This window comes from Halyomorpha halys, unplaced genomic scaffold, assembly GCF_000696795.3.
Source record: "Halyomorpha halys isolate HHAL.00 unplaced genomic scaffold, Hhal_1.1 Scaffold4450.1, whole genome shotgun sequence".
Classification (NCBI taxonomy): domain Eukaryota; kingdom Metazoa; phylum Arthropoda; class Insecta; order Hemiptera; family Pentatomidae; genus Halyomorpha; species Halyomorpha halys.
The window spans coordinates 24,343-38,848 of record NW_027112163.1 but is presented as its reverse complement, the minus strand read 5'-3'; the positions used below and the strand labels follow the sequence as shown (position 1 = coordinate 38,848).

General features: G+C 37.0%; 2 protein-coding genes across 2 annotated transcripts in view; both read left to right on the top strand.

The window, feature by feature from the left end:
- LOC106691897 (glucose dehydrogenase [FAD, quinone]) overlaps nt 1-5,042 on the top strand; it is a 19,740-nt gene extending 14,698 nt beyond the window's left edge. The window contains exon 3 of the mRNA XM_014437796.3: nt 2,911-5,042. Coding sequence (XP_014293282.1) covers nt 2,911-4,724 — 1,814 coding nt within the window. The 3' untranslated portion in view covers nt 4,725-5,042. The remainder of the gene's footprint in view (nt 1-2,910) is intronic.
- A 3,287-nt stretch (nt 5,043-8,329) lies between these two features.
- Nucleotides 8,330-13,449, top strand: LOC106691899 (glucose dehydrogenase [FAD, quinone]). Its single transcript, XM_014437798.3, has 3 exons — nt 8,330-8,825; nt 10,734-10,908; nt 11,047-13,449. Exons 1-3 carry the CDS (start codon nt 8,724-8,726, stop codon nt 12,867-12,869), a joined length of 2,100 nt encoding a protein of 699 aa, XP_014293284.1. The 5' UTR covers nt 8,330-8,723; the 3' UTR covers nt 12,870-13,449.
- The last annotated feature ends 1,057 nt before the right edge of the window (nt 13,450-14,506 follow it).

Genomic DNA, 14,506 nt, shown 5'->3' with positions numbered 1-14,506 from the left:
ATATCGATATCAAAATATCGGATATCGGAGACAAAATATCGATATTTCGATAATATCGATATCCCATCCCTAGGCCAACCATGGCGACTCAGCACAAGCCTCAAGATTTACAAATACACCTAGCTCACATCGATGACTAGCGTATTAAATGGAAAAAGCGATAAACATTGAGAAATAAGTGTAAATAACTTTTACGCTCCGTCGTGGTCTAAACGAAGGAAGTTTAATCCGGACAGACACAGTAAAATAACAAAACAAAAGCTAAACTAAATTATTATTTCATCTTACAAATAAACGATCAAAATTACCACTTTCGGATAATTTTTTTAAAAATTTATTTAATGTTATTTATAACGGTGCAAAATAATAAATGCAATAAGTAAATTGGGGGAATGTTTCAAACACATGAAAATTTTGGGAAGGCACCACTCATTGGTGGTACTTCAAACATTAATTTAAATTAGAAGGTTCCGTGGCTATCTTCTTTTCAGACGCCTCAGAGGATTATCAGGGATTTATAAGGATGAGAGATTAAGAATAATGGGTTAGGATGGGTAAAGAGTTTGGAATGAAAAGACGCATATCTGTGTTGGGCCAAATCTGCAACAAATGGAATGTTAAGGTCTTTGTGGATGAGTTTATTTGTAACGTAATAAGGAGCATCAAGGATTTTACGTAGGATTTTGGATTGTAAGAATCGGATGCGGGAGGAATTTTATGGTTTGGTAGAGCCCCAGAGCTCAATTTAACATGTCCAAATTGGTCTGATTATCATAGTATATAATAATTTTAATTTTTCGGGAAAACTAAAGATTTACACTTACCTTGTTATACCAATTTGGATTGTTACGGTAGACAAATTTAAGGATAGGCCAAAAAAAAACTAACCTTCTTAAACTGCTATAATTCCAATAAAAATTACTAAGACTGATCAGTAGCGACCCCCAATAATAAATAATAAAAAATATAAATAATTAACAAGATAAATAAAATAATATTAAAAGAAACCATAATACCCATAGACATTAATAGGTACTGGGGAACGTTCTATGCCTGCTGAACAATTATACTAATAACTTCATTTCATAAATAAACTTTCGTCTATTTCCACAAATTTACCGTCTCCCGAATACAAATTAATTTTTTTTTTCTATTTTTCATATACACACTTCACGAAGGTAAGGTATAGAACAATTACCTACCGTTGTGGGTTGGGACATTTCTAATTTTTTTAATTGCTTATATCATGAATGAAGTATGGTATATGCAGTCCCTAAACTTACGTTGGAATCAGCAATCCATGTTTCAGTCCTTGTTCCGATGCTTTTTCTTTCACTATGTTTGTAGCATCTCGAATATATTTTTTTACTAGAATAAAGATTTATTTCACCGTCGTTTGAAGATAGCTCTATTCTCGGTAAAAGCTCTTTATCCTAAAGGAACGCAATTGCCGTTTTATTGTTTTCTTTTATCAGTTGGCTCTAGCGACCTGGTAGATCTTAGGCCATCAAAACCATCCTTCTCCACGCTTGCTTGTCTTGACCTACAGCTTTTTAGTTTTTTGCACTCAGCTCTTTCGAGCCTTTGTTGATTTTGTCTATCCATCAGGTTTTTTGGCCTCCCACCTGGTCTCTTGCCTACTATTCATTACATTAATTGTTGTGTAGAGGCGTTCTGATGGATAACTTCGAGCCACATCGTAACCTTGACGCCTTCGGGAGATATTGATTGAGCAGTCTCTGCAAGCAGTTCACATCCCAGATCGCTCCCGTGATTGTACCGAGGACTTCCCGCCCAAAGCTCTCGATTCTGCTCCCTAGGTTGCCTGTTTCGAGCCCAGGTCTCATCATTAACCACGCTAAAAAGCTTTTTAAGGTGTACATTATGAGGTTACTTTTTAAAAACAATAACAATAGTTGTCTATAACTGTTGTGAACCTCGACGAGGAAATAGATATATAACACTGTACTTGAGAACATTTTAAAGTTTATTCTTAATGACATAAATATGATTTCTTATTACTATTAACTATAACTGTATGATTTTTACAGTCATGCTTGTACTGTCGCACTAGCTCTGGCGTGTTAGTTGATTGTTCAAATAATGTCAGTGAGACAAATGTCACGTTAACTATCACATATATTAACAGTGAACTAACGTACAATTTCTGTTATTATAGCAAAATTGTTAACCATTACCAAGGCGTAGCTATTTGGTAGTTACAATCATGACAGCATTCACTGGATGTGGCGTGATCGTTAATAGTACAAGGAACGTCAGTTGAATAACATTCGCATTAACAGTCATATGTATACGCTTTGACAGTGCATTGTCAGAACGTACAACCTTACCAAATGTAATGGCGGTAAAACATTATTTATATATATTCCCCAATAAACTTCATACTATATCAGCCCCGAGCACCAAAACAAATCGGTACAAGACCCAAAAATTATATTCATCCCACGCCTCAATAATAAATCAATCCCGGACCCCAAAAAGAAATTTTATTTAAAATTTATATTAAAAATGAGTTAATCGATGTGTGCACTGAACGGCTCATATAATGTTAAGCCATTTTACCCGAAATAGCCTATTACCCGCTAATGGGAAAAATATCCAAAAATCGGGTAAATAAATCATTGAATATGAACACTAACTAGACAACATCTCGAAACCTTCTCAACTGTTTTCTGAAATACTATCGATAGTCTCAATACAATAACATAACCAACAGCGTATGTTTTAAGGAAGATCGGATGCTGAACTCAAGGCCATTTTCGAGATAAAGGCTTGTGTTTTTTTTTTTTCATTTAGTACGTTATTGGATTATATATTAGTTTATTATTTATGTACAAACATTTAATTATCATCGTTATAAAGTAATTGACTCATTAATATCTGTTTTAGACAACTGTATGTCGAGAACTATTTTCGACTTCATCGTGGTCGGTGGTGGGACGGCAGGTTGCGTGGTGGCGTCGAGACTGTCGGAGGTGCCAGAGTGGAACATCCTCCTCTTGGAGGCTGGCAATGACCCGCCTTTGACCACCGACGTCCCTATGTTCCATCTCAGCCTCCAGAGGACGGATATAGATTGGGAACACACTACGGTGAGGGAGGTGGGACTATTTAACGGCCTCATGAGTAGGATCAACAGGTGGCCGGCTGGGAAGACCTTGGGCGGAACCAGCTCTCTAGGGAGCATGCTGTACATCCGGGCCAATCGAAGGGACTTTGACAATATGGCTGCTATAGGCAACATCGGCTGGGCCTATGACGACGTCGTGCCCTACTACCTCAAGTCGGAAGACATGCGCGCAATATCAACAATCGAAAGTCCTATCTATTCTCACTATCATAAAAGAGGAGGTCCTCTAACTGTGAGCCGCTTTGGACCACAAACAAAAATTACCAAGTTAATTCAAAAAGCCGCTTCAGAACTCAATGTTTTCCCGAATTGCGATTTAAGTGTTCAAAACACGGAAGGGATGGCATCACCCAACGTAGGAACCGTTCGGAACGGGGAAAGGATGAACACAGCTAAAGCTTTCTTAAGTCCTGTAAGAGGAAGAAAGAACTTGTTTGTGATTAAGAACGCTGTCGTCACAAAAATTCACATTTGTCCACAGACCAAAAGGGCTTACGGAGTTGAATATTTATACAGAAATGAAGAAGCTCTCAGGACCCTTCGCGCTTCTAGGGAGATCATTCTGTGTGCCGGGACGGTCAGTTCACCCAGATTGTTAATGCTTTCAGGAGTAGGTCCGAAAAACGATTTAGACGATAACAAAATCTATTTGATTCAGAATTTGAGAGTTGGTAGAAATCTCCGTGACACAGTAACGTACCCTCTTATGTTAATAGGATTAAATTTTCAAAACGAACCCGTCTCTCCTTTAGAAAGTTTAGATGCGGCCTACGAATATCTGACCAGGCGCACGGGTATTCTTTCTGGAATAGCAGGCCAAGAACTTTTAGGACTGCTAAGTAATGATGATGACGATCACCCGGACATTCAATTGAAGTTCATATATGCCCGATTTAATGAAACGGAAATAATACAAGACGTGGGGAGAGCCCGTGGCTTAGACGAGGGAGTAATTGACCAACTACTAGAAAAATTGAGGCGTCGAGATCTTCTCATTTGTCAAGTATCATTGCTTCACTCCAAGAGCGTAGGACGCATCACTTTGAAGTCTAATAGTTCTGAGGATAAAGCGCAGATCATATCCAATTATCTTGACCACCCTGCAGACCTCGACGATATCGTGTTTGGGCTTCGGTTTATTGACCAACTTGCAAACACGAACGCAATGAGGAGTTTCAACGCCTCAGTGGAATATATAAAGTTCCCGGGATGCTGTGGAATCGCCGACGGTACGGATTATTATTGGTCCTGCGCCCTGAGCCATATCGCCGGGACCGGTTACAATCCAATTGGCACTTGCAAGATGGGTCCTTGTGAGGATCCTGACGCGGTAGTCGACCCGCAACTCCGGGTCCACGGGATAAAGGGCCTGAGAGTGGCGGACGCCAGCATCTTGCCCAACACCATAAGCGGGTCTATCATGGCGACTGTCATCATGATTGGCGAGAAGGTGAGCGACATGATCAAGTTCCAATGGATCCCCAACTTCAAGCCAGAATTCTTTACTCGCTCGCCTTACCCGAAAGCGTCAACGTCTCTGCCAGTGATACGCCATAAAAAGCCACATAAATAGAGTAGACAATAAAAATATTGTACAAATATATATTCTCTATTTATAGATATATTTGTGCTACATAGGAGGCCAATTGTTCATTGGGCTGGAATTCACTATCGTTCTATTCTTATTCTTTGACCTATCTGGTTATGAAAAGCATCCATTGTCTTGTTTCTTAAGGAGGAAGAACTGATGAAATCAAAATTCACTATTTCAGCACTATCTCCAATAGTCTTGCATTACGTACAAAAGTAATATATACCCCAAGCAACGATATTGTCTATGTATTTTGTTGATATATACATACATATATATAAATAAAAACAAAACATGTCATATCAGTGTTATGTTAATTAATATAAAACCGATATTAGAATATTTATGTAAGTCAAGTATAATAGATAAGTACCATTTTTTATTGTTTTAATTTCGTTACAAAAGACTCAGGTTTTTTTTTGTTTTTTTTTACATAAAACCACTTGTGCCATATCAGGAAAGATCTATTAGGCACGGCTCTGTTGATAAATTAATATATAATAAATATGAATAAAAATATTTGTGTCCATATATTTTACCTTACACAATCTAGTGCAGACTAGATACTGGTATTTGTTAGTAGTAGCTACAGGCTAACAAGGGGTGGCTACATATTCGTTGAAAGTTACGTAGCATAAAGGTAATTAAAAAAAAGTATGTAAAATAGATTACCAGAGAGGATGGTAATAGAGCAATGTAAATCAGAATTAAAAAAAAAGTAATTAGACTTGATTATAGTGTACTATAATTCCAAAAATTCGTCTCTTCACGAAGAATGGAGAGAGTTGATTAAAAGACAGTGAGCGAAGGCTCGAACTGGAGCCCCCGCCGTTTTTTTAAATATCTTTATTTATATTTACAACTGTATATTATATAATACATTCAGTAAATTTAATCTTAATGGAAATGGAGTGTTATAGGTGTGTACCCATTGGTAGCACTCTAATGACATTTTACATTAGCAGGTCACGAGACCATCTTCTTTTCTGACGCCTCGGAGGATTGCCGATAAAAAGAGGAAGCAAGGTTAGAAACTAGTGGGTTTGGTTAGGGAGTTTATTATGGAAGGAATAATATCGGGTTCGGGCTAGATAAGGAACATTTAGGTCTTTATGGATGGTTTTATTAGTAACAAAATAAGGAGCATTGAGGATTTTACGAAGGATTTCGGATTGTAAAGATTGGATACGAGAGGAATTCGAAGGTTTGACTTCCCAAATAAAATTTAATCTGTGTCGCTACAACCCATAAAGGGTCAGGACAGTAGTGCTTTATAAAGAAGTACTGTTCTGTGGAACTGCGCCAATTAAGAGAAACAAGATGGAGGAGGCATGGCACTGACATATACTAATAATCCAGGATAATTTCGGAGGCCAAAGTCCCGCAAGGACTATAGAACTATAAATAAAGTATAAGAAATAAAATTTGAAGTAAAAACACATTTTATGGAGTTAGTCCTCCTGTCAACTGATGGGTAAAAACCATTTCACCATTAAAATGACAAGTAATAACCCTTTGATTGCATCCCAAACCCTCCAGTCCCATATCACAATCCTCGAAGAATGGTGTCGAAATTGGAGGATAAAAATAAATCCCAACAAATCACATTTACTCTTCGTCGTAAACCTGCCGACTGCCCTACAGTATACTTTAATAATGTGGCTCTTACCCCTGTAGAACAGATTCGTTATCTTGGACTACATCTTGACAAACGACTAACCTGGAATCCTCACACAAGACTGAAAAGACTCTAAGGAAACTACACGTCGATTCTGACTGTTACTAGACAAACGGTCTAAACTTCCAATCCATTAAAAGACTGATCTATATAACAATAATACGGCCAATCTGGACATACGGAGTTGAGCTTTGGGGCTCCACTAAACCTTCGAATTCCTCGTGTATCCAATCCTTACAATCCAAAATCCTTCGTAAAATCCTCAATGCTCCTTATTTTGTTACTAATAAAACCATCCATAAAGACCTAAATGTTCCTTATGTAACCGATCTAGCCAGAACCCGATATTATTCCTTCCATAATAAACTCCCTAACCACCCAAACCCACTCGTTTCTAACCTTGCTTCCTCTTCCATTCCTGGCAATCCTCCGAGGCGCCTGAAAAGAAGATGGCCTCGTGACCTTATATTGTAAACTGTTTTTAGAGTTCTACTACTGGGGAGTTTCTCTACATCCTGTATCATATCATTATGTCATTATGATCAAATTTACTGGTTGTATTTTTTTATACAGTTGTAAATATCAATAAATAAAATAAAAAAAATGACAAGAGATTTAGACGACTGGAAAAAGCTGAACAACATGATGCGCATGCGTTCATCAGTTTAGTGAATTTCTTTTCTTATTTCCCTAAGTTAACTATTATCAAATTATTTATATATTTATATATTTTACTGTTAATGAAATTTTGAGAACGTTGATTTTTCTAAACTAACCAAATAAAAAAATATAATTAAGATATGGGAAGCCATTTTGAAAATTCGGCATTTAAGCCCTATCTCTGTAAACAACGACCCTACTAATGCATCACAAACTCTACAGCCACATATAAAATCCATTGAAGAACATTGGACTGGAGAATCAAAATAAATCCTGACAAATCCCACCAGATCACCTTTACTCTCCGCCGTAAACCTCTGCCCTCCTGTCCTACAGAATCCCTTTTAGATACTCCACTAACGCCTGTTGAATAGATTCGATACTTAGGACTCCATCTTGACAAGAGACATACTTGGGATCCACATACAAGATAAACGACAAGAAACTACTCGTAGTTTTCGATTGCTAGTTGACGAACGATAACAGACTACGATAATCAGACCAATTTGGACATATGGAATTTAGCTCTGGGGCTCTACCAAACCATCTAATTCCTCCCGCATCCAATCCTTACAATCCGAAATCCTACGTAGAATCCTTAATGCCCCTTATTACGTTACAAATAAACTCATCTACACAGACTTTAACATTCAATTCGTTGCAGATTTGGCCCAAAACAGATATGCCTATTTTCATTCCAAACTCTTACTCATCCTAACCCATTAATTCTTAATCTCTCATTCTTAACAATCCCTGATAATCCTTTGTGGCATCTGAAAAGAATATGGCCAGGGGACCTTCTAATTTAAATTAATGCTTGAGGTACCACCAATGGGTACCAACTCTTACCTTAGCGCATCGCTCGTATCCCTTTACCAACAGGCAAACTCATCTTAGATGCACTATAGATTGATATACCGATTTGAATTTTTGAGAAAATCGATTCTAGGAAATTTTATGCAAAATTTGCAGTAACCTCCCAAGCATGTTTTCAGTTGAAATGCAACTTCGTTTTGAGCAAGTTAGTTCATACACACAGGGCATTTTGCGAGTATTAGCTATTTGGACTCAAATTGGTTATAATTAAAAATGTATATTGCCGTCAATATATTCAAAATTTTACACGAACGCGATAGTATATATCTATAACTATATAAGTAAAAGTAGAAATGGCATTTTTAGATGTAGATATGTGAAATAGAAACAAACCTGAAGAAAACATCTGCCAACACCAATGAAAGCGAAACGTATAATCGATCTCTGTACTTGATTTTTTTTTAAAATTAAATTTACATTCCTTGTTTAATCGATATTTTCTTGGCCTTCGATTTAAGGCATTGATATTGTTAAGGAATGGAATGCTTTAGTTTCCACTATCAAAACTCAACATATGAGTTTAGTTTGAAAATATTGAAAGAATTTTTTTTTGTCGGATCGTTTTGAATAACCTCCCCGTTTCAGTAACATGTGATAAGGTCTCTACTAAATTAATAAATTCTATGGTATTTACAAGTGATTCGAAGCAGGTTAGAGAAGGAATTAAGTTTTTCACAAGGGAAAAGGATATAGCAGAAGGTAGTAATACCGTTTTTGGGCCTGATCGAGGAACATCGCAACATTCGGAGTGAAAAGTGTAAAAGCGGATGAGGGAAAGTGTACTATTACTGCTTCTGATCAATTTGCTGCGCACAAATTTAGCAGGAAGTGAAGAGATGGAAGAATCAGAGTCACATGACAAGGATGAGGTAAGATCATTATTAATTCAGGTTTTTTTATATTTTGCTATAGTCGATGGTACACTTATATAGCGATGGGAGCAAAGCCAGGGTCTGACTGAATCTTCCAGAGTTCCCTCGGAATCTATTGCGCTTATTAATAATATCTTCGAGTAACGTTTTATTTTTATAATAATTAAGTTCTAATTTCTGCCTTATAATATTTCTCAAAAAATAAATAAATCATAACAAAATAACACAATGAACTATCATGAGAATATAAGACATGACAGCTTTTCATTCACAGAAAAATGGCCTATCTCTATAAATATGCGCTCTTTCCAGGACAAGATTTTATTACTTATATCTTTATTTTTTAGATTATATTACTTTATATACTTAAAGCTGTATTAATTACTTAAGTTCCCGAAACTCTCTCTTAGGGTGAAGTTGCAAATATATAATACCATCATAGAACTAAGCGCAATTAGGAACCCCTGCACAGACTTTTCCCCTCCTTAAAATACCTTAAATACCCTAGGGTAATAGAAGGATATTTTGTGAATAAATGTATATAGTATTATTGTATCTATATATATATAAAAGAGTATGATCGAATCGTTATCACAATAAACATTTGAACTAGTGGACCAATTTACGTGTAGTATTTTTTTTTTTGAATCATAAAATCATGAAATCCCAGGATTCTTGAGTAGAAAAAAAATGAATGAACAAAATTGAGCGTTTTTGGTTTGTAGTTCACAAATCATGCGTTTTTTCCACTATTAAATACATATAAATTCTCAAATATAGCAATAGCCTATTGCCGGGCCAGCTAGTATTTTATATTGGTTTGTAGCACGTTTCGGGTTTCCCCATCTTGCAATATTAATATACCTCATTTGTTAAGTACATAAATATATATATACTGGAAGATTATTGATTGACAATAGTAAACGAATACTGCTGTAAATATTACTGCTGTAATATTTACAACCTTTAATTTTTCCTATTATATCTTACTTTTTTACATTTTATACCCCTGTTATTTTACACTTATATTTTTTTCTCTTTTTTTCCTTTTGTAACTATGTGTTTGTATCTTTTTTAGCCCTGACGAAGCCCTGCAACGTGGGGCGAAACGTTGGCTCAATAAAATAGTATAATTATCTACTATTTGAGTTTTTTTTTACCGCACCCGGACTATATTCCATTCATAAATATATATACATAAAAGGGAATGGTCGAAATTTTGTTCACCGTTATTTAACCGCTGGAAAGCTGAATGTTTGCTCTTCCAGTCTACACAAGCCCCCTTATAAGGGCGAAATAAAGTTTCCGAATAGGGAAAGAAATTCTAATTTTTTTTTTATATCTCTGGTTCTAATTAGTTTAATTAGATCCGGTCTGTCCCCTTTGGTGCAGTTTATAGAGCCCTGAGCCACTGCCAAGTTTGTTGTAGATTGGTCGATTTAAATATTTAGTAGTAATTGGTCGAGAAGTTATTTCTATTTTTAAAAAGGAATCAAAGGACAAAATTTTGGGCTAAAAATTTTTTTTTTTTCGAAAATTCGTATTTAAGGTTTTCTTGAGGTGCGAATGTCAACTTTGCTTTGCTGCTAAAAATTTTTTTACAACACTTTGATTGATTTTTCGGTCTGAATTATTTTAATATAGTACTAATATTAAAGTGAGAGTCGTCATTAAAAAACTATTCCTATTTCATATATGATACATAATAAAATTGCCTTTAAAATGATAAGAAAAAATCACTTGAAGCGGACCAGTACTAACGATGATATAGCGAAGTTGTTACAAAGACCTGAGATTTTCATTGCAAATTGCATATTTAGTTTCATTTAATAATAGATGGAAAATACAATATGTATATTAAGTATGGGGATATTATTATAAATAATCATTATCGACTTTTTTCAGACAGCAGCGTTCATCCCTTCTTTACTGCTGGGTACCGCAACAGCAGATCTCTTCAACCCTTGTCCCAAACATACAACAGGTCTCGCGGGACAAGCCTTTTGTGAATTAATCAACATTTTGATAGTTTCTCAGTGCCTCCTGGCGGCTCCTTGTTCCTATCCCGTAGACAAGGCAGGTCGGTAAAGATTTTTATTCTCCTTACATCTATAATAAGTAATTAAAACTCACGAAAGTTATATCTGTTCGGACATAATTCCGACAGTAATTTGAGGTGTAGCAGAAAACTATTGACGAAAGTATGTCTTATTTTCAGGATGTTGTACCTTGCCAGCAGCTTACGATTTCATAGTAATTGGTGGAGGGACTGCAGGATCCGTAATTGCTGCTCGACTCTCGGAAGTGGCAAAGTGGAAAGTACTGCTATTGGAAGCTGGAGGAGATCCACCCCTGACATCGGATATTCCAGGCTTTCATTGGAATCTCTTGAGATCGGATATTGACTGGGAATTTAAAACAGAAAGAGAGAGAGGCCTCTTCAATGGTTACATGGGGAGGGTGAACCGTTGGCCACGTGGGAAAGTACTCGGCGGGACTAGCTCCATAAGTTCCATGCTCTACGTACGTGGAATGGCTAAAGAGTTCGACAACTTGGCTAGCATCGGTGTATCCGGCTGGTCCTACCCCGAAGTACTCAAGTATTTCAAAAGGACGGAGGATATGAGGGATCTGAGAATCCTCAACAGTCCTGCGGCATCCGTACTCCACTCTCGTGGTGGACCGATGACTCTTAGCAGATTTGGGGAGCGAGAATTGATAATGGATATCATTGAGAAGGCAGGATCGGAGCTGGGGCACCCGTCCAACTTCGATATCAATGGAGCAAATCTGGCTGGGTTCGCTACCCACAATCAAGGGACCATTAGGAATGGCGAAAGACTCAATACCGCCAAAGCATTCTTAAATCCAGTAAAAAAAAGAAAAAACCTATTCGTCATTAAACATGCATTTGTCTCTAAGCTGCTAATATGCCATAAAACCAAAAGAGCCTACGGAGTTGAATATTTTTATCGGAATGAAAAGGTTCCGAGACACGCACATGCCACTAAAGAGATAGTATTGTCAGCGGGAACGGTCGGATCTCCAAAAATTTTGATCCTCTCTGGAATCGGCCCCAGGCACCACCTCAAAGAGTTGAATATAATACTTGAAAAAAATTCCGCAGTTGGATTGAACTTACAAGATCACCTCATGTTCCCAGGTGCACCGATAACTCTGAGTACTGGACTCGAGGAGAGAACCCCATTGGATGTGCTGGATCATGCATACGAATACCTTACAAGAAGAACAGGCCCATTATCCAGGATAGGAGCCACAGAAGTATTGGGCTACATCAATCTCTTTGGCGATGACACGCCTGATATACTCTTGCAGTTTTTATTTTTCGTAGCAAACGAAACTGAAAATTTGTTAGATTTCATGAAAGGTATCGGAGTAGAAGAAGATATATATCTGCAATATCATGATTTAAATAAAATGAATGATTTATTGATTCCTTTGCCTACTCTTTTGCATCCGAAAAGTACAGGTTCCATCAGGCTGAAATCTAAAGATTCCGACGATACACCAATTATACGCACAGGATATCTGAATGATCTATATGATTTAGACGCTGTAATTATGTCTATCAGGATGATACAAAGTATGACACGTACGCGACCGATGAAACTTTTTAACGCAAGTGTAGAATTTTTGTCATTTCCAGGCTGTTGCGGTTTGGAATTAGACAGCGACCCTTATTGGGCATGCGCTATTAGCCACCTCGCTGGTACTGGGCACAATCAGGTGGGCACTTGCAGGATGGGGAGCTGCAATGATCCCGCTTCGGTAGTGGACGAAAACCTCAAAGTCATTGGCATTTTTGGTCTTCGAGTTGCTGACTCCAGCGTCATCCCTAAAGCACAATCAGCATTGCCACTAGCGACCACTATTATGATAGGAGAGAAGGCATCAGATATGATTAAGACAGATTGGAGGGACTCATACGAGACCAAAAAGTGCCCGACAAAAAAGCCAACAAAAGACCGAAGATATAAGCAAAGAAGCCACAAAGATAAGACTAACAAACTCAAAGAGTAGGAACACGAAACTGATGGGAACTTGTACCATTGGTACAAACAGATGAGAAGCTGTCTTCGTTATTGAAATGGTGGTAAAATTATTGAACACATAATTCTTTGAAAACCTAAGGAATCAAAATATTATTATATAAATGAGTCTAAGCTATTGAAAAGTGAAAGGTGTTCCAATATTAAATATGTCACAAGAGTTACTACAGGAATAGGCAGAGTTGAAAGCAATGATGCAAATTGTTAAGTTGAACTGTTTGTAGCACCTGTCATAACAGGTTAATTTAACAGGTTAATAAATAAATTAACTTCAAGAAGAATGCAACAATGTTGCATTATTCATTATTGCCAATGAAATCTGGAAAAACGGTAGAAAGCAGAGGGGAGGGAATCCTGGTAAGTTCCGATACTAAAACTAAAGTAGCAACATCCTGTCGAAACTACAAAAAACTCAGGAATGGCAATGAAGAAAACTACAACTGAGACCAAACCTTTAGTGAGACTTATTGTTCCAAAACATTCACAATTGTTTCAAATTAATACTACCTTCTGCAAAAGTATATCCAATAAATTATGAGTGAAAATTTTAATTTTAGTATTATTTAGAATTGTTTTATTTGTACTAATGTTTTTTGTAATTTGATGGTGATCCTGTAGAATGTACGTTAGACATTATGGCTTTAAGGGGATCACTAATAGATTCATTTAACAACGTTAACAAAGGTCCATTTTTCAAAAATAGCTAAAACCATTAAAATTAAATTGTATTTCTGGTATATTACTTATACTGAACGAAGACTTTATAAACATTTAAAAATAAAAAAAAAAATCGAGCTAGGTTCTAATCTAGTTTGAAGTTCTTGTATTTTTTCAATTTAATTTTTTGTCTATACCCATCCTCCTACCGTCCTATCGCTTTATTACCTATCATGGGCAAAATCCTTGAGAAACTCATCTTAAGACGCCTGTACCCTATCCTTGATTCCAATCACATAATCCCAGATCACCAGTTTGGTTTCCGAACATCACACTCCACTATCCAGCAATGCCATCGTGTGGTTGATGTTGTCTCGTCTTCATTGGAGCGCGGAATGTACTGCTCGGGAGTCTTTCTTGATGTAGAACAGGCTTTTGATCGAGTCTGGCACCCAGGACTGCTATACAAGATCCGTAAATTCCTACCCCCTACATACTTCCTCATTATCCGTTCTTATCTCTCCGACAGATTATTTCAAGTAAATTACAACGGCGCTTATTCATCCCTATTCCGTCAGTCTGCTGGTGTACCTCAGGGTAGTATCCTTGGTCCTATCCTATATACAGTTTTCACAGCTGACATTCCAACCCATCCTAACACAATCCTCACCACGTATGCCGATGACACATGTCTATTGTCAGTGAACAATGATCCTTACATTGTATCCCAAACCCTCCAATCCCACATCAACACCCTTGAAGAATGGTGCCAAAACTGGAGGATTAAAATTAATTCCAATAAATCCCACCAAATCACATTTACCCTTCGACGTAAACCCATGACCTCTTGCCCTACAATATCCTTTAATAATACCCCACTTATTCCTGTCGAACAGATCCGTTACTTAGGACTACATCTCGACAAACGTCTGACATGGAATCCTCATACAA

What these genes read in the sequence shown, in the direction of transcription:
- LOC106691899 (XM_014437798.3), top strand. Translation starts at nt 8,724, where the DNA reads ATGAGGGAAAGTGTACTATTACTGCTTCTGATCAATTTGCTGCGCACA. An exon ending in AGTCACATGACAAGGATGAG is followed by an intron (nt 8,826 to 10,733) that starts GTAAGATCATTA and finishes GACTTTTTTCAG; the next exon opens with ACAGCAGCGTTCATCCCTTC. An exon ending in CTATCCCGTAGACAAGGCAG is followed by an intron (nt 10,909 to 11,046) that starts GTCGGTAAAGAT and finishes TCTTATTTTCAG; the next exon opens with GATGTTGTACCTTGCCAGCA.